Below are 22995 nucleotides of genomic sequence, written 5' to 3'. Positions count from 1 at the left end.
GTAGCCGCTCCCAAGAGGTTGTTGCTCCAATGGCTCAATGAGATACTGACGTCTCTCTGATGGCTGATAGATGATGAACTCTAGCACTGTGGTTGAATTATGAATATATCTGATGTAACTGTTCACATTTGTCACTGCCATGATTTTTAATGACTTATCGCATGAACAATTCACTGGTGATGTTAATTTTATTAGCTATTTAATGGAAACAGTGCAGTTGTAAAATTGTGTTTCCTCATTATTAGCCGAATTTAGGCAGAGATTTGCGTACATTTTTAATGGAAAGCTAATGATATCAGCAGAATTTGTCACTGACTGAGATTTGTTGATAGTTTTTCAATTCACAGTATACATCTTACCTGTTGAACACCATTTGTTCCATGTGCTAAATGAAGTAGCTAAAGTGGTGTCATATTAATTGGATGGTCATGGAGTTAAAAAATAGGCTCGTCTATGCAGCTATACAGAGAGACGGACTTATCTATGCAACACATCTAATATTTATTCTTAATCTTTTGGCCTCATTCAGGGTGCAGTAGGTTTACCAGGAATTGCAGGGTTGCCTGGTACACCTGGTCAATTGGTAAGAATACAGAATGTCCTAATGGCTTAAAAAAAACTCAGATGCTACATGGGTTGTTATATTTATTTTTTTAACTGGATGTTGTTATCTTTCCAGGGTGTAAAAGGAAGCATAGGACCTCCTGGGCCACCAGGTATTCCTGGAAATCCTGTACGTGTGCCACTTGCAGAAGTATAAATCCTGATTCCTTGTGACTGTAATGTATAAATAAAAAATGTCTCCGTGTAATTTCAGGGTTTTCCTGGGAGAGATGGAAAAGATGGTATTCAAGGAAGTCCCGGTCAAAAGGTTTGAATTTGAGGGGTGTAACAGAGGCATGTAGTTGGAGAACAGTGAACATAAATTAACTGTTTCCAAGAAAACAGCTGTTGTTTTCAGGCAACTATTAAAACCAAATAAATAGGAAACTCATGTCTTTGTTCAGAGGGACATCTATCATTTTGTTTCCCATTTTACTTTCACATTTACATAAAATGTTTAATGCTTCATAAAGCATTCAGAAATGCACTAAAGCCACATGACTTGATTTTCAACAAAATCCAATGTTTTTTCTCTATTAGGGTGAAGCTGGAGCCGTCGGTATTCCTGGTTCAGACGGAAGACAAGGGCATCCTGTGAGTACACATGTTAACAATATGCAGTGTTTTGCAAAAGCATTTGTAAGACTTGAAATCTTTATGTGGTTTCTCTCTGCACACACAAACTACAAGGTTTTGGATTCGGATTTTATGAGATAGAACAACGCAAATTAGTGCGTAATTATGCAGTAGAAGGACATGAAAACAAGGTTTTCAAAATATTTTAAAACTAAAATCTCAGCACTGAGTTTATAATCCGAATTCAAAACAGACTGATATGGATTTGGATATTTAACAATTAAATAATCAACTGCTACCAGTTCCCTAAATCTCCTGGTGCGTAAACAGTCCACCTATGTGTTCTTTAATGTAAAAAAAAAACTCTTTTGTGAAGGTCTAATAGGTTCTTTATAGAATATGTTTGTGAACAAACATAGCCTGGAACACACCAGACAGACTAGGAAAAAAAATATGGAAATTTAAATGAAAGAAGCCTGCAACAGAAGCAGTAGAGATCTACAGTTCAGGTGAATTAATCTGTGGATACCACAATTAATTATAACCTGCAATAAGATAATATGGTACAGAACTAATACTGCAAGTCACCTTGAACACACCATCCCCAGAAAACCATAGTGGTGAAGGTGTCATGCTGTGGGGCTGTGTTTCTTCTACAGAAACAAGGAAGCAGGTCAGAGTAGATGTTGTGTAGAGAGTTAATAATAAATAACTATGGGCCAAAATCTATTAGAGGCTGCAATAGGTACAAATCTGGTAATTACAGTGCAAAATTGTTATTCAAAGCCTTTATTTGAAGGGGCTGAATACAAATATATAATGGTCAGATTTTTTTTTTAATATAAAGTGATCCAAAAACAATGTATCCTTCCGTGTAACATTTAAGCATTACTTTGCATTGGTCACGTGAAGAAGCTAAAAAAAAAACAACTTCCGGTTAGTTCTGTACAGATTTTGTAATCTGTAGATTTTCAGAGCAATCATAACTTAATTCAAAATTGTAGACATGACAAATGTGATGTGATTGATTTATAAATATACTTACCGTGTTGTTGTTTTTCGACTTTAGCAAAAATGGCCTCTCTGTTTGAATGATGATAAACCCATTTCAAAACATGATTACTAAGACCAAGTTTGTGATTCATGTTTTTCAAGTATCATGAAAAGCAGGAGGGGTAGAGTGTCATGTTGAGACCATAGTGTCATAATCACCACCACCACAAAGACTGAACCTGACAACCAGTAAATCAGAAGTGCTACTCCAATAAAACACCCCAGGAAAATCCTTATATGCAATAAGCATGCACTTTGGATTGAATTACTCACTGTGAAAAAAGCTAATCGAGAGACTGTTTGTTCCTAAACTGAGAACTTTGTCCTGGGGAACAAATTGTTCCAACTGGGGAGTCATCACACAGATTATGATCGATGGTGGTGTCAAAAAGTTTGCAAAAGGTTCACAAAACATGAGTCAATAGTTCCAGAAGCTTGCTGACCATTTGTGATGTAAATCAGGGAGACAGACTTACAAGATGAACAAGATCACACCGAATGTTTTCAAGTTGAACATCAAACATTATGAAAGCTTACTTTAAAAAGGAGAAATCATTTTGTAATTCTTGTAAATTTATCTTCTTTACTTGACTGCCTCCAGGGTGTTCCTGGTTTGCCAGGAAATGCAGGCCTGAACGGACAAAAGGTAAAATTGTGCTGTTGTGCAAAAATTAAAGCATCATACATTGCAGTCTTCTTTGACTGGAATGATTCTCATTCAAGGGAGAAACTGGTGAGCCTGGACCAAAAGGAATCAAAGGATCAGCTGGCCTATCTGTGAGAGCCAAGTCCCTTAATTACATGCGTGGTCTGGTATGGATTATTTCTTAAAAATATATTCTCTTGCAGGGGGAATTGGGCTTACCTGGTGAACCCGGCATGAAGGGACCAGTTGGACCCAAGGTAAATAATTTATAACTGTTAGAAAGCAAGATTAAGCTTTTCTGAAATTGTTAGGATTTGAGATAAATTAAAAATGCTGAAAAAGTTCTTTTGAAGAGAAAAACAGTCAGGTATATAGTGACCAGGATGGTTGCGCGACATTAGCATGCTCCAGAGATCTCACATGCAAACTTTTGCAACAAGTACAAGCAAACTAGTTATATCTTAATTTCATCTGACTCTAAACAAAGTGCATAGCTACATCCACCTGTTCAGATTGACAAAAATGTTATTTCACAAACAAATGTTTCTTTCTGTAGTTTCTATAACATGCTCAAGTTTTATAATTAACATTTCATCAGCGTTTCCAGTCCTTTGTGGTTCAACATTGATAATTTTTGCAGAATTATCTTATTGTCAGATCCTACATATTTCCATCTCAGATATATTTGGCTGTTTTGCTGGTCTTGTTCATACTCAGTTAGTGCCAAAACTGTAACTTTGCCTATAAAACCTGTCACATCTGTCTGCTGCCATTCCTGAGCCAGGGTTGCACTGGTGGCAACCTGATATCTTAGAGAAAAATACTTGGGAGATTCCCCGGGGCCTCCACAGGCTGAAGTCGTCCCAAGTAGCTTATTCTCAAAAATATAAAAATAAAAATGGCAACATTTTGGGTTTAGCAAGGACGTTGGAAATTAAGTTGTTTTATACTTCTAAACTTGTTTAGTTGTGCTCAGTTGTGCTTATTTGTTCAATAACTTTTAACAACTAAAAGTACAAATTTTCTTCATTTATTTGCAGACGCTGTAGTTTTAAAGTCCATTAAAGTGGCAATAAAAATAATTGCAAATAACAGGTCCAAGAAAATCATGCCATCACTGTAACTGACTGTGAAGTATTTATGCTGGACTATCACATTTATATTTTCAGGGAAAGAGGGTGGGCATCACAGTGAGTGCTTCCTGATCATGTTAGGTAGAGAAACTCTCCACTTCAAAGCAGACATAACTAAATCAGAAATACAAAGTGATGTCAGCCACTTGGCCCTCACTAAGTCTATAATAACAATTAGGTCTTTCCAGTGATAGCAGCAAGTATTTTTGAGGCAGGAGTAAAACACAGTGAGGAAAGAGCGTTTCACTAATTGTGTTCGACTTTGCAGGTCATTACATATCAACTGGCAGGAGAGTTACGGTGATTTCTGGCACCTTCACTTTCTTACACTGCAGCAAAGTACAGAGCAGCACAGTGTTCGGTGAAATTATATTCTCAAAGTAAATGTTGCATAGCCTTCACAAAATACAGTTTAAATAACTATTAGTTTGGATATTTTTGGAGATTAAAAATCTGTGGAAAATAATGTGGTTCAAGAGCATGACATGCTTTGCTTGGTCAGGAGTTTAACTAAAAGAGACTGTAACAAAAAGCACTCTTAGTGGAACAAAAGTTAGCAGAAATCTGGACCCACTTCTCAGGGTAATTTTTAGTTTGAAAGCTGGAGTTCTGCTCTCTTCTTGGGTTCATACTCTGTCTTCTAATCATTTATGTCTGACACTAGTTACTGGACATTTAATATGCCAAGCTTCAAAATTGGTCAAATTGAATTATGATTACAGTCATGTATTGCCTATAACCTAATGGTTTTCTATAAAATAATTGATCTATGGTTTCACAAATCAAGGGCAACAAAGGTGAAAGTGGAAAACCTGGGATGAGAGGATCACAAGGGCTTGTGGTGAGTTACTTTCAAAACATTATAATTCATACCTAATTTGTTGTTAATCTTAAAAGAGCAAACAGATTAAATTTATTTATTTACTAAATTAGTAACTGTAAGTATTTTATTTATGTTCCACATCCCTATTTTCAAAAAATATGTATTTAAAGGGGAACGCAGGGGAACCAGGATTACCAGGTCAACCGGGACACCCTGGCATGCCAGGCCTGAAGGGAAGCAAGGTATCAATCAATCAATCAATCAATCAATCAATCAATCAATCAATCAATCAATGGTATTTTCATACAGATTATATTACACAATGATCAAAAATGAATGTTTCTCCTCGCCTTTTTTTTATTCAAACACCACTGTTAGTAGATTTTGAACCTTAGAAATCTCCAGCTTACAAATTTCTTCTGTTTTTCCTTTTCTGTCACACCTTTATTTTCTTCAGGGAGAAAGAGGAAATGTGGGTGAAACAGGAGTGATGGTAAGCTTTAAGAGTAACAGCTTCTAGAACGTGGAACTTTTGTTTACACACAACAGTCAATATCCAGTGCACAATATTTGAAGACTCCATGGGAAACAAAACCTTCATTTTTTTGTCACATTTCACATTTAGTTTTTTTTTTTTTCATCTCTAACTCTTCATAATATATTATCTATTAATTTTGCTTCAACTGCATTCGAGAATGTATTACCGCAGAGTTTATTCTACCTTATTCTGTAACTTAGACATTGGTTGGAATCTTTACATTTCATCTCATCAGGGCGTGAAAGGTGATCAAGGAGAACCTGGACGACCAGGAGTTCCGGTATGTGTGTTTTTTTTTTATTTTTTTTTTATGAAACTTGGTTGGCTGCTTCATAATCCTTATTTTAATTTTTAAATACTACCAATGGAAAAATCTGAGGCATACCTCAACGAATGTCTGATCTGGTGGGATTTTTATTCAGACTTACCAACGTTTACAGATATTTGGCAAATGATTTTATTTCATTAAAAATAATGTGATTCACAACATTTTTATAGTGCTTTTAAAAACAAATAAAACATGATCTGCATTTGAAGCCAGATTTTTACAAACACTTTATGAAAAGATACTTGGCAATTTTGTCTCGCTGTTTGACATTAAACCTTTCCTGCATTGGGTCAGTCAGGAATAACATGTTTCTATTTTAATTGCATTGTTCAAAGTCAGAAGTTTGAAGATGGCATAGAGAAATAGTTATTAGATGTGTTGTTTCTCTTAAACTGCATTTCTTGTTCAGGTTTGTTGACATTAAAATTTACACCAGATGTTGTAAGCAACACAAATAATGTAAATACACAATAAAATCAAAGTAATTTAGTTCACAAATAAAAAATGAGGGAAAAGATAAATGAATGACAGGGGATAAGTAAGGTACACACTTACTGAGATGCATTAAGTATTTTGCATATAAAACAGCCTTTTTTTAAAACAATGACAACTTAAAGGTTTATTCTGAATGGAGAAACTTAATTATATGAATTGCTCATGTGGAATCCATTTTGCATAGAAGGTCCCTCCTCTCTATGCACTCAAATCCTCACTTCTTCCCACAGATTATATTTGGATGCTAGTCAGCTAATTGACTTGGCCACTCAGCTCTCCTTTCTCTCTTCCTTCCTTCCTTCCTTCCTTCCTTCCTTCCTTCCTTCCTTCCTTCCTTCCTTCCTTCCTTCCTTCCTTCCTTCCTTCCTTCCTTCCTTCCTTCCTTCCTTCCTTCCTTCCTTCCTTCCTTCCTTCCTTCCTTCCTTCCTTCCTTCCTTCCTTCCTTCCTTCCTTTCCTTTCCTTTATCCTTTCTTTCTTTCTTGGGGGTTTGTGGGAGAGTCTTGTCGATCAAAATTACAAAACTATGGGGCGGTGGACATATAGGCTTTTAAATCCAGAAACCCCATCTTGAACTACTCATGATACAATGTAAAACAGCAATTTCAATAGGGTCCTCTTTTGTCAAGGGAAAAATGACAGATGCTCTAGCACCTCCTAGTGGCTGTCTGTGCATGACTCTGAGGTAACCTCTAGAAAACCTACAAAGCAATGACATCATCATCTGAGATTTCTTAATGTCCAAAGGCATAGTAATAGTAGCTTATTTATCTTCTAAAACCGGTGTAAAAAATGTTTCTGATTATTCTCTAAATTGGCAATTAGAGCAAATTGTCAAACTGATGTAAAACCAAAAAGGTTTTTATATAATTTAATGTCGGACAGAAAGAAAAAATTATTTTGCATCCGCCTATGTAGATATCTGAGTTCAACAGTCAATACCGTAACTGACTTACATCATTCACTGATGCTATAAAAATATAGATTTCTTTATCATCAGTGCATTTGATTCATCATTCATTCATTTTAGCATGATCCACTGTTTGTAGTTATGAATTATTTTATTATTTTGACTTGGTCCTATAATCAGGATAATGCCGGTTGGTGTGCATTTTGAAATAGATCGGATTTTAATGTCTTTGGTTTCTTTCTTATTACCAGGGATCACCGGGCCCAGTGGGATCCAAGGGGGAGGTATGTTGAGATGAAGAAAAATTGAAAAATATACATCAGCACTATCTATGTAAATGCATGCATTTCTAACAAGAGGGTGGTATTCTTGCCAGAAAGGGACAGCAGGGGATCCAGGGCACAGAGGGCCAGAAGGTCAAATGGGACGGCCTGGACAACCAGGTCAGTCAGGACCAAGTGGGCCACAAGGGGTGCGAGGGGACACAGGCCCCCCTGGGCCACCAGGACCCGAAGGCAGATCTGTAAGTTTGACACTTTCTGAAAACAGAATGTTTTTTCAGTCGTTGTGACATGCAGTGATGACCAACAAATCATATCAATCTACTACAGAAGAATGAAATGTCAGACAGTCACATTCGGCAAATCTGCAGAGACATTCTTAGAAGTGAGTAGCCTTACAAACGAATCAATGAGCTGTTTCTACACAACTGCACCACGTGAAGTCTCTTTGTTGTCTCTGATTCAAGGTGAGCTGCCTTTATTACTGCTAAGCAACCAGCAGAGTAGCTGCACAAGATGCCAAGGGCAGCCGGGGTCACCTGGTGCACAAGGTCCAGCTGGTCCCCAAGGACTCAGAGGTCTTCCTGGACTTAGTGGTTCCAGAGGACAACCTGGCCGTCCAGGGCGTCCAGGGCTTATTGGGCTGAAAGGTAAAAGTAGAATCATATGTGCTGTATAAAAGCTATGTTGTACATTTGTTCTAAAGGTAGAATGGTGTTTGTAGGAGAACTGGGTTACAAAGGTGAGAAGGGGAGCCCTGGTCAAGTTATGGTTGGGGATCAGGGACCTCCTGGACCTCCAGGTAAGAAAATGTTGCTTTTCATTCAGTAAAACATTATTGACAGGACATCTTGGAAATATGCTGAGGTTTTGACACTTTAAATATATTAACTCGTGTGTGTGTTTAGCCTTACAACTTTTCCTCAACTGTGCACATAGGGTTGTTGTTTGAGACAGCTATCCACTTTTAAACAAAGACTGGGAAAAGATCACAAAGATTCACGTTTCTTGAGGTGATCAAGGCCAGATTTTAAGTACATTTTCAAAATATAAAAAACAAAGAAGAACAAGACAAAACAAAGAGAAGGCATTATTAAAACAAATTCTATTGAACGTGTTTGGGGTGGACTGCAAGGGTGGTGCGTGAAAATGGAAGACAGTTCTAGTCCTCAGATGCCCTTCACTAAGCTATCTTCACCACATGGATCAATATTACCGTTAGCCAACTGGAAACACTTACATCAAGCATGTCTACGCATATTCTTGAAGTGATCAGCAAGAGTGATGGTGCCACTCACTACTGAGTTTGTTTTGGATATTTTTTAGCTATGTCTTTGGGGTTTTAAACTTTTGATCAGCTGTTCAACAGCCTGCTTGAGTTTAAATGTCATTTTCAATAAAATGCTCTTTCTGTTTTTGTGCTTTACACCTGCTTCTTCTGGTAGCATTTGAAGCTGAACTTATAACCTGATTTCAATCCAGTGGAATGAAAAACAAATACTTGCAACTTTTTTTTTCAGTTTTAAGGTCTTTCTTAGATGTTTATTCTTTTCCATGCTCCAAATCAAGAAAAAAAAAAAGCGAGGTAGCCAAGGAATGCTTGTGACAACAATTATAAATGAAATCATTTATATTCTGGAGGGATTGAAATTATGGTGTTGAAATTTCTGCACTGGTTCTGACCAGCATTGTTTCCCTGATGTCTGTGTTCATCAGTCTCCTATTGCAACGGTTATGACTCAGTGTTTTTATCTTGACAGGGCCTGTTGGTCCCCAGGGGTACAGCAAACCAGGTCCCCCTGGTAAGCCTGGACTTCCTGGTCAAAATGGAGCAGAGGGTAAATCAGGTAATCCCGGTGTTCCAGGCCATCCCGGGGTATGTGACCCATCCCTGTGCTATGCTAGCATAATGAGAAGGAGTTCCTACAGCAAAGGCCCAAACTATTGATGGATTGCAGTGTCACTAACGCCTCAAATCTAAAGCTGATGTGGAACAAACAGCCATTCTCAGGAAGATTAAAGCTCTACAGTTTCTCTCTGTCATGAAAACTAAAAGTACCTCTTCAACTTTTTTGTGATCTCATTCATCATTGTATATTTTTTTTAATATGTGCATTGAATATAATAAAGAATACTATTGTTATTTGTCTTTTAACATTATTCTTGAGGTTTTCAGGGTGTCAGGAGAACTGAAAATTGGCTCATTTGAATACCTCCATCTGAGCACCTTGAAACCTTGTATGTCATTGTGGCTGGTACACTTCCCCTATAGCGCCCCCTGGTGTTGCTTGAGTGCATGACGCTTTCTACCAACTTCACAACACTGTCAGTGGGTGTTATTTAAAGTTTGAACCTAAATAAAACTGTTATATAAATTACATGTTTTGTTGTTAATCTTGACATACCTTTTCTGAAAAACTGGCATGTTTTGATTTTGTCTTACTGATTTTCTAAGATAAAATTAGACTGTTCCCCACAACAGTTAGAGGTCTTTAAGATGTCACCTCTTTATAGCTAGGATGGAAAATTTCCCCCCAAAAATGTGACATTTTTGACATTTTACTTCATTTACTCTCCCCAGATTGAGTTTTAATTTCTGTATTAGGTACTGTACTGTTATTTATAAGAGTCATATATGTGCATTGCAACAGTGATGCATCTTTAACACATTTGTAATGTAGATATTTTGTGACTTTTGTACGTTTTTGTCATTTTTCAAAAAAACTAGAATTAAAATTTTAGAACTATTTGGGAAATTAATTTGTCACACACATGCACGCATACACACAATTATGTGAATCTTAATGCATAAAAGGATGAAGCGTTACTGGTGAACAAGCTATAAACAAAATGCTCGCCATCTAATATTTCCACTAAAAATCCGTATGTCAGAAAACTGGATGAACTCAGCTGCCAAAGGTGCATTTGGATTTGTTGACTATGGTGTCTTTTATTCACACTCCCAGAAGGTTTTGCAACTTGTCAGGTTACAACCACAAACTTTATAACATGTTATTGGGATCATATGTACCAACACAAAAAGATGCATGATTGTGACGTGGAAGTGAAATGATGCAAGGTTTTAGATTCTTTTTCATCAAGTGAAAAAGAAAGGATACTATAACTTTTTGCTGCGGTTATAGCTGCGGGTATTTTATGTGTCTACCAGCTGTGCACATGTAGAGACTTAGAGTTCTGCTAATTATATGCTATAGCTCTGCATCCACAAATATTAGTTTTTTTGCATGTACCTCCATCCATTTTTTTTTCCATAAACCATAAAGTCTGACCACAGTGTGTGTTCGCTTAGTTTGTACACTGACCGTTTTGCAAGTGGGCTCTTTAGGATGTTTTCCTTTGCCCTACATAATTTGTGCAAACAGAAAATGGGACTTCTTATAGAATAGAATAGAATAGAATAGAATAGAATAGAATAGAAGTCTTCACATCCAGGCCTCAGTAGGTGATGCCCTGCATCTTTTAGATGTTTCTCTGCTTCAACACACCTGAGTAAAAATTATGAGATCATTAGCAAGAGTCTGGAGAACTTGACTGCATACTGAGGAGGTGATTCAGCCATTAGATTTAGGACCTCATTGCCACAGGACATACTGAACCTCAAGGCCTGGATTTGAAGACCTCTGGAATAGAATGGTCTTTTCTATCCAATAGTGAGAAATTTAAATTTCAGGTGCTGCAGCAAAAAGTTAAGGTAAGGGAGCATGCATATTTCCTAAGAAGTAACAAGTCATGGGTAACAATTACAATTACTTTCTTTTTGCCACTCTTCCATAAAGACCTGAGTATTGGACTGCAAGACTCCACTAATTTGTAGTAAACATGATTTATTTTAGTGGTTTCAGGTTAAAGGGGGATGGATGCACATGCATGATATTCTTTTTCAGATTTTCAGTTATGTAATAAAATAAAAATTGGGTATGGTTTTCCTCCTGCTTCACAGTTTTCTGTAACTTGCGTTGATGTTTCAAACAAGATCACTTTTTCTAATGTGGGAGAAACGGGTGTGAGTACTTTTTAAGGGGTGTGAATACTTTTGTTAGGCAGCTGAACTGTAGTGGAGACTACAGACTTAATGACGGTATTTTAGCTTCCACTAGATGGCAGTGCAGGGTAACAACTCAGTCGAGGAATGAAATTAAACGTTTTCTCTTTATTTGTGTCTCATTCTAATATCGCTTTTTGATTTTCCTTGTGATTGCTTGTTTAATTTGCCCAACCACAATGCATTTTCTGCATGCTTCTTTTGTTTCAAATACTTTTCCTTGTTGTAAATATTTAAATCTCAGTGTAACCGTTAGATCGGTGGTGGATGTAATGGTTGGCAAATTAATGAACTCTATTATTACGTTTGGTGCCATACAACTACAAAAGACTTAATTTGACTTCCTCTACGTCGAAAGTACTTACAGTAGGATCAAAAGCATTAAATGCAGCTGAAGCGCTCACCTATAAACACCCTGACTTCAATACGTTGAGGTGATTAAAAGGCTCTGTCATTACTCTTTCACTCGTTAAGACTGGGCTCTCAGATTTCAAGTGTCTCCATTTACACTCCGAAGCCGCCACATTCATCATGGGACCCGGCTGAAGTTTTACTGCGACCGCTAGAGGAGGATGCGAAAACAAGAACAGAGTGTGGGATGGAACCAAAGGGCAACTATAGCCCCAGTTAGTGCACATTCTCCTGAAATAAATATATATATTATATACGAGCCAGGGCATGAGTGGAGTGTTCCTCTGTTCTTATTTTTTTTTTTTTTTTTGACACAGTTCACCACATTTCATCCACTTGGAAACGTATAATCCCTCGACGTCCTGGGCGTACCTACCTTTTTTTTTTTTTTTTTTTTTTTTTTTTTTTTCATGTCAGAGGAGTAAGGTGAGGGACGGGGTCACCGCTTCATAAATACTCGGAGACTCTGGATAGACCTTGGAGGAGTAAACGGGCCTACTGCCAGACAAAGTTCTCACACAGGACAGGAGTACCGATTTTTCCTGCAGACTTTGTACCCAAACAGAGTCCTGTCTTACTACCGTGAAACTTGTGGCTCCTCTATTTTTTTATGGAAAGTTTATGAATCCGTATTTGTAGACTTTTAGAGATTTTTTTTCTCTCTTGTTTTTCCCCCTCCCTCAGAGATTGCAATGTAGTTTATCCTCTCATCTCTAAGAGAGCAATTTGCCAGGATGACAGCGCTTTGTACTCCTCTGAGCCGCGCACTTTTCGCACTTGCTTGGAGCAGTCTGAGTTTTCTTTCCTGCGCTCAATGCGCTCTCACTGACAACCATGTGCACTCCAGCTTTATTTACAGGAGGTTGCGCAATCACGAGCGCAGGGAGATCCAGAGAGAGATCCTTTCCATCCTGGGTTTGCCTCACCGTCCGAGGCCCTTCTCTCCCGGGAAACAGGCGTCCTCCGCACCGCTCTTCATGCTCGACCTATACAACGCCATGGCCGTGGAGGAGGAGGAAGGGGTGGCGGTGTTAAACCGGAGCGTAGGGAAGAGCTTCAGTGCCAAAGCTCAAGGGCACTCCAAGAAAAGTTACTACAACCCGCAGCACGTCGGCTACTCCCGTGTGCCGCAGCCCTACAGAGCGGCCCCTCTGCTGGGGCACAGTCCTTCACTAACCACGGCGCACGACACCAATTTCCTCAATGATGCTGATATGGTTATGAGCTTTGTCAATTTAGGTGAGTGTCTGACTGGCCCGTGCAGTAATGGATCAATTTAAAAGGTTAACAATGACTAACAAAGATTAGGAAACTTTCAACCATGCTCAAATAACAGACGCTTAAAGTTCGTTTTTAGTTTCAATTTCAATTGTTTTTCATTTTTAATACGCTCTTGAAGAATCTAAATTATTTCTGATTTAAACGTCCACATTTATTAATTTGTACGAAAAATTGTGAAAAAAAATTTTTTGTTAGAAATCCCGCTGTGTGTCTGCCAATACAAGCTGTTGTATGAACGGCTTAACTGAAAACAGGTCACATAAATCACTAATAAAATAGAATCTTCCCTTTTCATTCACTCATTCATTTTAATGTAAAATTCAAACACCATTTATATTTAAACCTTGGAAGTTAGTTTTTTCTTATTATTATTTAACATTATACATTCTAACATTTCAGTTTCATTTGTGCACCTCTCAACGAAAACAGCATTTGATTTGGATAATGATTGTATTTGTTCGGTAGCTGCAACTCTGAACCCAGTGGTTCAGGGCAGCTTATCAGATGACTGTCTGACCTTGAGAAAATTGAGCTCAATTATTTCCTGTTGTTAAAAGAGAGAGAGATAGGAGGGTGATATTGATGGATGCCTGCTTGTGAGGTTCTTTCATTGTTACAGAGTTCTACAACCATTTGGGAAATTTGTTTGTCTGTCACCCTGCAAGGATAATTCAAGCACATGGTGAATTACTCAGAAGGTCAGAGCGTAAAGAAACTATTTTAAAAATTCCCTGGAAACTTAAACTTCTTACGGTGTTAACATAGTACTGGCATCTCAAGGTAGAAAATTATATTTTACATAAAACAGAGCAAAAAATGTAAAAAAAAAAAAAAAAAAAAAAAAAAAGTGAACGTGTGTAGCATTGCCTGAAACAATAATTCCTCACCTTGGTCTGAGGCCATCTGTTTCCACTTACCACTCTACCCGGGCATGTACGCTGTCAGCCTCGAAAGTTCTGCTCTCATTCTGGGGGATTTTCAGTAAAGTTCTCAAAGAGGCTCTTGTCTTTATTACAGTATGCTAAAGACAGCGGCGGACCTCAACTGTTTTAAAAAAACGTCTAGGTTCCCTTTTCATGCAATCAATACTGTAATGAGCCGGTATGCAATTGTCAATGATTGTATTAACAAAAAAAAGTACACAGTGATCTACTTACTTTCATTTAATATTGAAAAACAACTCATGCCAAAATTATTTAAAATATTGGTTGTTATGACCACATATAATATTTATGTAACGTTTATCTATTTTTATTTAATTAAATAAACTTAAGTAAAAAATACGTATTAAACACCCATTGGATTTTATAATAGCTTACTGTGCTTATTGTGCAGAATGTATTTTCTTGCCATTCTTTGCATATTAGTGTAACACAGAATGTCTATAAAGCTGATAATTTCAGGCTATCTGCTACAATAACTAGCCTGCAGTCAGCAGCTGAACAGATATGCTGCTTTAAGCTTAACAACTTTCCTAAGGTGATAGGTGGCACGCTGTGATTTCCAAACAATGACTAACCCAGGATTTATTGACAGGAAAAATCTTCACTGAGCCAAATTTGTCTTTCTTGTAAGTGAGGGAAAGTGCAGTGGCATTCTGCAGCTAGCTGAATAGCAGTGCACAGCAACAGTTAGAAGGACAGCACTGCATTGCATTATAGGCAGTATAGCCCAATCAAATTCTAGCTTATCCACTACTTTCCAGAGCAAATTAAAGGATTTTAAACCGTAGGATGGTATTAAGGAGAAATGTATCAATTGTAGCATTTTAAATAATTGGAATACATTGAGACTATTAACTAGCACATGACTAACTATATTAATTAATTTATTATTATTGAAGATTTGATCCAACTGTTCTGGTGATTTTAATTAATCAGCAGTTCGCATGCAGCTTAGTCTTAGCATGGAGAGAACTTATTGAAGCTTTAGCCATTCAAAGTTGAAAGCACTTTCCTCTCAGTGGCACTTCTGCTTCAGATTACAGCCTGTGGCTAATTTAATAGAAGTCACTCAGTGGTTTAAAGTCAAGCCTGACCTTTGACTTGGTTGTGCTAAGTAACCGCAGGTGCTCTCTCTTGATAAAATATCAGGAAAACACCCCACATGATATCACCACCAATCTCAGGACGTCCGTTGACCCCAACTGCATTCCTCCTTGCTGCGCTAATTATGGATGTGAGACAGTTGAGGTCACTCTCTCTAGCTACTTGTTATCTTTCGATAATGCTGTTGCTCAGGTTTTATTGTGTTAGTAAAAAATAATTCAAAAATTCTTCTCAACAAGGGCTATTTCATTTTATTTCCGAATCACAAACGACTCCTTGGGGAATTTTTAGTAGAGGTGAGTTGCAGGTCAGAAATGAGGTCAGAGCAGACACTCACATGGGCTCTGAAGAGTCCTGTCTGTTCTTTTCTTTCTGCTTGGCAGCAGCGGAAAGTGTCTTTAATTGAAATCAGCCTGTTTTTCTTAACTGACAGCCCATTCATCATGGCTGGAGAATGCAGTAAGGCACACAGTAGAGAGCCTGTCTGGGAACTGCTACCTGTATTCAGTTGACTGATTTAATGAACTGGAAAGTGCTTTTGTTGGTACTCAAAATGTTTGGGTTGGATCTTGAATGTAAAAGAAGATGTGATAAATATTCTTTTTTTTTTTTCCCCTCCTCTGCAATTCATGCTGGCTTTCTCTGTCATGCAACACAAGAAGCAGTTCAGGAGGTGAACTCATATTTTCTGTTGAGATTTACTTGGCAGTAATACAGAAGTTCATCGTAAATTTTTTTTTTTTTTTTCCTTTTCCCAGTGGAGAAAGATAAAGATTTTTCTCACCAAAGAAGACACTACAAGGAGTTCCGTTTTGACCTGACTCAGATCCCAGATGGAGAGGCGGTGACCGCAGCAGAATTTAGGATCTATAAGGACCGCAGTCACGCTCGCTACAACAATATCACCCTGAAGGTTTCCATATATCAAGTTATCAAAGAATATCATAACAAGTAAGTTTAAATCGGCTAAACACTCACATTAATGCCACTATCAAATAGAAACTCACAAAAACGTTTTGTTTTCTGCCGCTTCATTGATTTACTGTGAATTATTTCAGATGCAGTTTTTATCTATGAGTTCACCTTACAGCCATAAGTACCGTAACCTGTTTTAAATTATCATATATATTATAAAATTTAAATCCAAAAGCTATTTCTGTCATGTAATTGTAATTGTATTCCATGAACTTCAACTGTAGGAGAGGAATAATCCTATGACAACGGCAACATGCCTTTTTGACAAAAGTATATGTTTCGTTGGGGCCATAAACATCTTATGTATTTTTTGTGTTACACTATAAAACGAGATATCATGAGACTTCCATAATATTGGCACCTAATGGCTCTTTATTGCTTTGTTTTCTTATTTTGTTCAACACTTCCAAAGAAAAGAAATGGCACTTTATGCCTACAATTGTTTTCTTTCGTGTATGTGCATGTGTGCGTGTGTGTGTAGGTGTGTGTGTGTGTGTGTGAGCCTAAGTTACCTTTGACAGTAAAAAAAATTCAACTTCAGAAGTTTAAATAAACATTTTTAGTATTTAATATTGGGTTGAATGTTTTGGGTGTCCATCCACAAGTTTCCGTCATTAATCGAATTATGTCCCATTGAGAGAAATGTTGTAGCTGTCACGTTGTTTAGACACACCTTTTCAAATCTGACCACAACATTTCTGAGACTGAGATCAGGCTTTTGATGGCCACACCAAACACTGACTTTGGTGTCCTTGAGCTACTTAGTAATTTATTTTGTGACATGAAAATTGTCCCTATACAAAAGAAATGGCTTCTTCGTCTCTTATTGGCTTTTCAGCCCAGTGCTGAACAGGACTTGTAACACCATGGATAATGACACTTTCTTACCACGTTAACAGCGTCTTCACAAGGTCTTTGGATTTTGTTTTGCGTAGATAGATTGCAGACTGGAGACGGTGGTAGGAGTTCACCTTATGACCATTGGGTTGCTAGTCTGAACCCCCAGTCTTCCTAACTCTAACATTGTGTCCAGGCTAGACACTTGCATTGCCATTGACGGTGGGCAAACTGCCCCAGGGCAGCTGTGGCTGCAGTGTCGCTTACCACCATCAGCGTGAGAATCTATAATGGGTAAATGACTGAATGTAGTCTAAAGCGCTTTGAAGTCCTCTGGATTACATGAAGTGCTATGCATGTACAGGCCACTTAATATTCATCATGTCTCTGAGTGGTTTTTCAGACCCTAAGTAAATAGGATTTGTTACATTCTACCATTTTATCGTCTTGATTCAGCATCTTCACAATGTCTTTGAGTTTTACTTGGAGTGGATATGCACTTTTCTTGCATAAACAAGGTCATATCTGGGATATAAATCAATTTATTCTGCAATGTTATTATTAACATGGTGTTTATAGTTAGAAATAATTGCTTATTTGATGAATGTGGAACTTTCTACTATCTGGAAATTGTGCCTGAGGAGGGACCCGACCTGTGCAGATCTACTCTTCTCTCCCTTTATCTTGTCTGATGTCTATTTATTGGCATTTAGCAAGTAGAAATCTTAAGCGATTGAAACATGTTTTGTGTTTGTTTATTTGTGTATGTGTGTGTGTGTGTGTGTGTGTGTGTGTGTGTGTGTGTGTGTGTGTGTAGTTTAATATTTAATTTCAGCTGTATCTCTTTTTTTTGGTTGCAAAGACATGATTGCACAGGACTGAAAATACCCCATGTCAGTTAAGATACAAAAAAAGATAAATGGTGATTTTTATTTGTTGTTAAAAGCATCCAAAAGTATCTGAACTAAAACGGAAATTAATTTCAAAATTCTTATTTATTTGATTAGACTAAAGGGTTTAAGGCATCACTTAACCATTTCTGGTACAGGATACATTTATTCAAAAAGTATCAGTATTATTTCACATTTAAAAGAGGCTGATCACTCTTCAGCTGTTGTCCTTTCCACCAACAATAAACATCCTTTTATCAGAAACTCTGTTCTCCCTCACAGGCACTGTCTGCTCTTATAAATATAGTTTGTGGATAAAGTGAACCCCATTAGCAAGTCGAGCACTTATGTATAGATTGGAAAGTTTTTCACTTGTCACTCATCTTGTGTTGCCTACCGAGCTGGCTGTGTCCCAAATCAAAGCATTAGGGACCACACTTAAGGGTCAGGGGGGTTTCTCATGGGTGAGCCCATGGTCAGTGTTTTGCCCACCACCTGCCTATCTTAAGAATATTCCGGAAGTTTAAAGTATGAGATTGCTGAATACACAGGGGTGTGCTTAACAGTGGCCCCGCATTTGCTTTCCAAAAATGTGTGTGAGTGATTGAAGGGGAGATATGGCCCTCCAGGGAGTTGAAAAGGTCTGAGTCAATGGACTATGCCATCTTAAAGGTGAAGGGGGTTCAGTTCATGTTTTTACACATGTTTTCAACAAGAAATTTTGATTAGTGTTCACAAGCAGGAGTGAGACTTTACTGGTGCTTACAACTCAACAATTTGTATAACTTCATTTCTCTTCATTTCCTTATGAAGCTAATGTTTGTTTAATCAAATATCTTTCATTCAAGTAAGTAAAAGTTTCAGTCACCACTAGAATGATAACCTACAATGGCATTGAGCAAACTCGCTTCTAAGCTGAACAATTGTGAAGCTAAATTTTTTTTAAACTTGTTTCCAGACTGCATTATTCTAATAATGCAAGAATTGATGTTGATGTGCAAAGAGAGGTTTACTTTTTGCAGCATCAGTGAGGTATTTAAATTAATGTGAAAACAAGAACAGACATATAGCAAACTACCACAAAATAAATTTCTATTTTCGACGATATGTCGATTCATATTTGCAGCTTATCTGCATGAAATTTTTGTTTTGTTTTCTGCTCTTTCACACACTTGGTGTGAAATTACCTTTGCTCCCAAAATAAATAATTAATAACCACTCATGGTGGGAAGGCTAGAATCAGTATTTTATATACAATCACTTAGCATAGAGTTAATATTGGTTTTTAAAAATGGGAATCAACTATCGTAATACCAATCTTTGGTCAAAAGATATAAACTAAAAAAACTAAAGAGGATGACAAGTGTCCTCAAGATGCTGTATAGTGCATCTCCAATATTGTTTGTTATTTAAAGATTGTGGAGACAACAAAGCTTACACACTCACTGACATCACTGTCATCTTGCTGAAACACCCAAGCCACTATCCTCATAAAAATGTGGACAAAATACATAAAGGAGCCTACATTTAAGGTGACAATACCTTTAAGTGTCATCACGTTATATTTGTTTCCACCAACACAATTTTTCCTATTTGATCAGTGCTTCTAACCATTCAATAAGGAATAAGAAAACATGTTTCCTCATAAATATGGTCATTCGATCAGTAAGTGTTCACAATGTTCCGAGACAAAGTAAACTTGATTTTTTTTTGCCCCTTAAAGAGGAAGTTCAACACTTAGTGCCTCAAAAGAATTAATCTAGAGTTTTATTTCACCTTTGAAAAACATATGACTAGTTCCAAAACAATTGAGACCACATGGAAAACCTCTAATGTCTCCAACCAGCTCCGTGAAACCACAAAAAACTAACAGCTGCTGCCTTATCCGATCTGCCACTTGAAAGGAATCGAACAAAAACTGTAGAAGTTTTGTTTAATTATAATTTTTCAAAGAGAATGGCTGATTGTTGCCTTCTGTTAAGCTCATGGTAAAATACACAAAAGCTAAATTCATGATTCATTGCCCTGAAAATGTTTTGTTCATCAAATGCCTTAAGTACTGGCAAAGATCTTACCTTATAAGTGCAATTTGTCCCAGCATGCAACTTTTCAACAATAGCTGCATGTGTTTCAGTGTAGTTGGTTCTCACTGGCAGGCCTTTGAAAAGACATGCTTAGAAAGCACAATTTTTAAGCACTTTAAAAAATAATAATAATAATAAAAAAAATATGCTTCTTTTGCTCTTTTGTACTTCCAGAGATGCAGAGACATTTTTGCTTGACTCCAAAAAGGTGCAGGCGTCTAACGGGGGCTGGCTTGTGTTTGATATAACAGCCACCAGTAACCATTGGGTGATAAATCCACAGCAAAATTTTGGTCTTCAGCTCTGTGTGGAAATGATTGATGGTAAGCAAAGCTAATTTTGCTTTTCACAACATTTTTTGGGATCATTCTATAAAAAAAAAATATGTCTTTACATAATCTACAGATTTGTTTTGGGCTGCAGAAAAAGCTTGAGTTTCGTCTTTTGATTCATTCTACATGTCAACATTTTATATTAATCAAAAATATAACCAAAGAAAGTATCGTTAGACCTCTGAGAAATAGACATAAATCTAAAATCATAACAGACTCCTTAAATGTTTTTGGCATTCTTATTATAGGTTTACAATAAAAGAAATAATGAAGTGTCCCATTTATTTTAAAAGTTTGTTTTATTTTTGTTTTGTTTTTTTTTGGTAAAGGAAGGAGCATCAACATAAAATCTGCTGGAATCATCGGGAGGAATGGGCCTCAGTCCAAACAGCCATTTGTCGTTGCTTTCTTTAAGGCCAGTGGAGTTCTGCTCCGCTCTGTGAGAGCTGCTGGCGGAAGGAAAAAGAACCACAATCGCAATAAATCAACTAATCAACAAGAATCATCAAGGATGTCAAAACCTGGAGGTGTGCAGTGGGCATGCATTTATGATGATAAAACATTTTTAATGATTTCTTTATCACATAAAATAATTGATAATGATGATAAAAAATGTGTGAAAAGCTGTAAAATAAATATACCTGTTTTTGAAAAGCCATTGTTTCACCCCAAAATGTTATCCTGGAAAGCAAACGGCCACTAATTTCAGCACATTTATTTAGTTGGAGAGAAAAATGCCAGTGTGAGAAAATTCAGCAGAATTCCCAATGCCACCATTGGCATTGTTGCCAAAGTATTTATTCAATGTATGCTTTAATTTGATCAGAGCATCTTAGAACTTTTAAGAAGAAATCTGTTACTAGTTTCTCAGTCCAGACTCTGGATAGCTTTAGCTGCAGCATGCATGGCATGCGTTATATGGAACTGGCTCTTAAAATTCAATGTTTTACTGCATCAGGAAGGGGTACATTGCTTTTTCAGTGATCCTGTTTCAGTGATCCTGTTTGAGTGCCCCCAAGTGTTCAAGTAATTATTACATGAATTAATAAAAAAAAAAGTAAGTCAAGTTGCCTTTAACTAGAACCGCTTGAAGTTTCTCCATGCCGAGTTGAGTAAATCTTAGGGTGTCTGCACATGGTTTCATGACCTAATCGTGTTAGTAATGTAACGTTTTGGGGTGGCCATCGTAAAGTTTTGATCTCAGATCCATAGAAAATTCACTTGCAGAGCTGAAGGTTCTTGCTGAGCATAGTGGCCTAAAAAAGTGACCCAGTTTCTGGCCTTTCTGGAGGAATGAGCCAAATTTCTGGGAAACTCGTAGGAAGTTCGTATAATTTAAAAGGTAATTCTTCCAAATAATAATGAAATGCATGTAAACTTCTGAATTAGAAGGAAGTACAAAACATTGTTCTGGCATTTTGCAAATGGATCTAATTCTGGTTATTGTAGCTTACCCAACACAAAGAACATTTTACTGATTTGATTGACAGACTGTTGAGACAAATGTTTTATGTCTCCTTAAAAAGTGAAGGAAAATTTCTGGTTGTAACTACATGTGCAGTATATCTGTGAGGCTCAGGTCACATCATTTCGACAAGACAGGAGATGAAGTGATGTATGTTACAAGACAATGCATATAGAGAGGCGATGCTGAAGCTGTATTTGCATGATACAGAGTTTATACCAATGTGACTGACATGCAAAACAGTTATAGTGATTAATACATAATGGATTATTTCATTAATTGTACTTCTTTTGTCTTAATCTTTTTTCCCCTTAGACTATAACACAAGTGAACAAAAGCAGGCCTGCAAAAAGCATGAGCTCTATGTCAGCTTTCGAGATTTGGGGTGGCAGGTAAGACACAAAGCTTTCAAATCTCTTGTAAAACAATATTGACACAGTTTCCACATGGTGGTCACATTAAATCATAAGTATATGGAAAAGCGTATCCAGGCTATAAACTAGAGAAGCTAACTGTTGTATTTTTTTTGCCAAGGATTGGATCATTGCACCGGAGGGCTATGCTGCTTTTTATTGTGACGGCGAATGCTCTTTTCCACTTAATGCTCAAATGAATGCAACAAATCATGCTATTGTGCAAACCCTGGTAAGTGCTGTTTAAAATGCATTGTACATGTGCTTAGCCGTACAATATCCTTGCCATTAAAAATTCATACTTATTATTTATAGGTACATTTAATGTTTCCTGACAACGTGCCAAAGCCCTGCTGTGCCCCAACCAAGCTCAACGCAATATCAGTGCTGTACTTTGATGACAGCTCTAATGTTATTCTGAAAAAATACAGAAATATGGTTGTCAGATCATGTGGGTGCCATTAGTTTTGACGCAGTTTAATTTTTGGAGCCTGAAATGGAAATTGCTGGGAAGCACATCTGCTGCAGGTGTGATTGGATGTACAGTATTATGTATATAAAGTTTTCTTGGTTAATTTATTTCCCTTTAAACGAATAGCACTGAATACTGTAATATTTAAGTGTCTAGTACAAAATGATGATTTGACTTTATGTGCATAATCTTTTCCCTTGTGTGTCCTATGGCACATATATATATATATATATATATATATAGATATATATATAGATATATATATATATATATATATATATATATATATATATATATATATATATATATATATATATATATATATATATATATATATATA

At 37.0% G+C, this 22995-nt stretch overlaps 2 protein-coding genes across 2 annotated transcripts in view; both read left to right on the top strand.

Moving 5' to 3' along the window:
- The window catches only part of col21a1 (collagen, type XXI, alpha 1), a 20205-nt gene extending 10443 nt beyond the window's left edge, over positions 1-9762 (top strand). Inside the window, exons 12-28 of the mRNA XM_014981868.2 lie at positions 530-583; positions 680-733; positions 818-871; positions 1144-1197; positions 2834-2878; positions 2956-3009; positions 3082-3135; positions 4799-4852; positions 5005-5076; positions 5292-5327; positions 5608-5652; positions 7355-7387; positions 7480-7626; positions 7715-7769; positions 7852-8034; positions 8109-8186; positions 9145-9762. Of these exons, the coding sequence (XP_014837354.2) occupies positions 530-583; positions 680-733; positions 818-871; positions 1144-1197; positions 2834-2878; positions 2956-3009; positions 3082-3135; positions 4799-4852; positions 5005-5076; positions 5292-5327; positions 5608-5652; positions 7355-7387; positions 7480-7626; positions 7715-7769; positions 7852-8034; positions 8109-8186; positions 9145-9332 (1260 nt within the window). The 3' untranslated portion in view covers positions 9333-9762. The remainder of the gene's footprint in view (positions 1-529; positions 584-679; positions 734-817; positions 872-1143; positions 1198-2833; positions 2879-2955; positions 3010-3081; positions 3136-4798; positions 4853-5004; positions 5077-5291; positions 5328-5607; positions 5653-7354; positions 7388-7479; positions 7627-7714; positions 7770-7851; positions 8035-8108; positions 8187-9144) is intronic.
- A 1928-nt stretch (positions 9763-11690) lies between these two features.
- On the top strand, positions 11691-22882 carry bmp5 (bone morphogenetic protein 5). The gene is made up of 7 exons (XM_014981865.2): positions 11691-13097; positions 15946-16138; positions 20148-20296; positions 20635-20832; positions 22086-22162; positions 22305-22415; positions 22499-22882. The coding sequence occupies exons 1-7, from the start codon at positions 12593-12595 to the stop codon at positions 22646-22648; spliced, it is 1383 nt and encodes a 460-aa protein (XP_014837351.1). The 5' UTR covers positions 11691-12592; the 3' UTR covers positions 22649-22882.
- Positions 22883-22995: the final 113 nt, after the last annotated feature.

The sequence above is a fragment of the Poecilia mexicana genome, unplaced genomic scaffold (assembly GCF_051168715.1).
Source record: "Poecilia mexicana isolate PSO_F unplaced genomic scaffold, ASM5116871v1 scaffold_15, whole genome shotgun sequence".
NCBI classification, from domain to species: Eukaryota; Metazoa; Chordata; class Actinopteri; order Cyprinodontiformes; family Poeciliidae; genus Poecilia; species Poecilia mexicana.
Note: the sequence above shows the minus strand (reverse complement) of the source record. Positions and strands in the feature narration are given on the sequence as shown.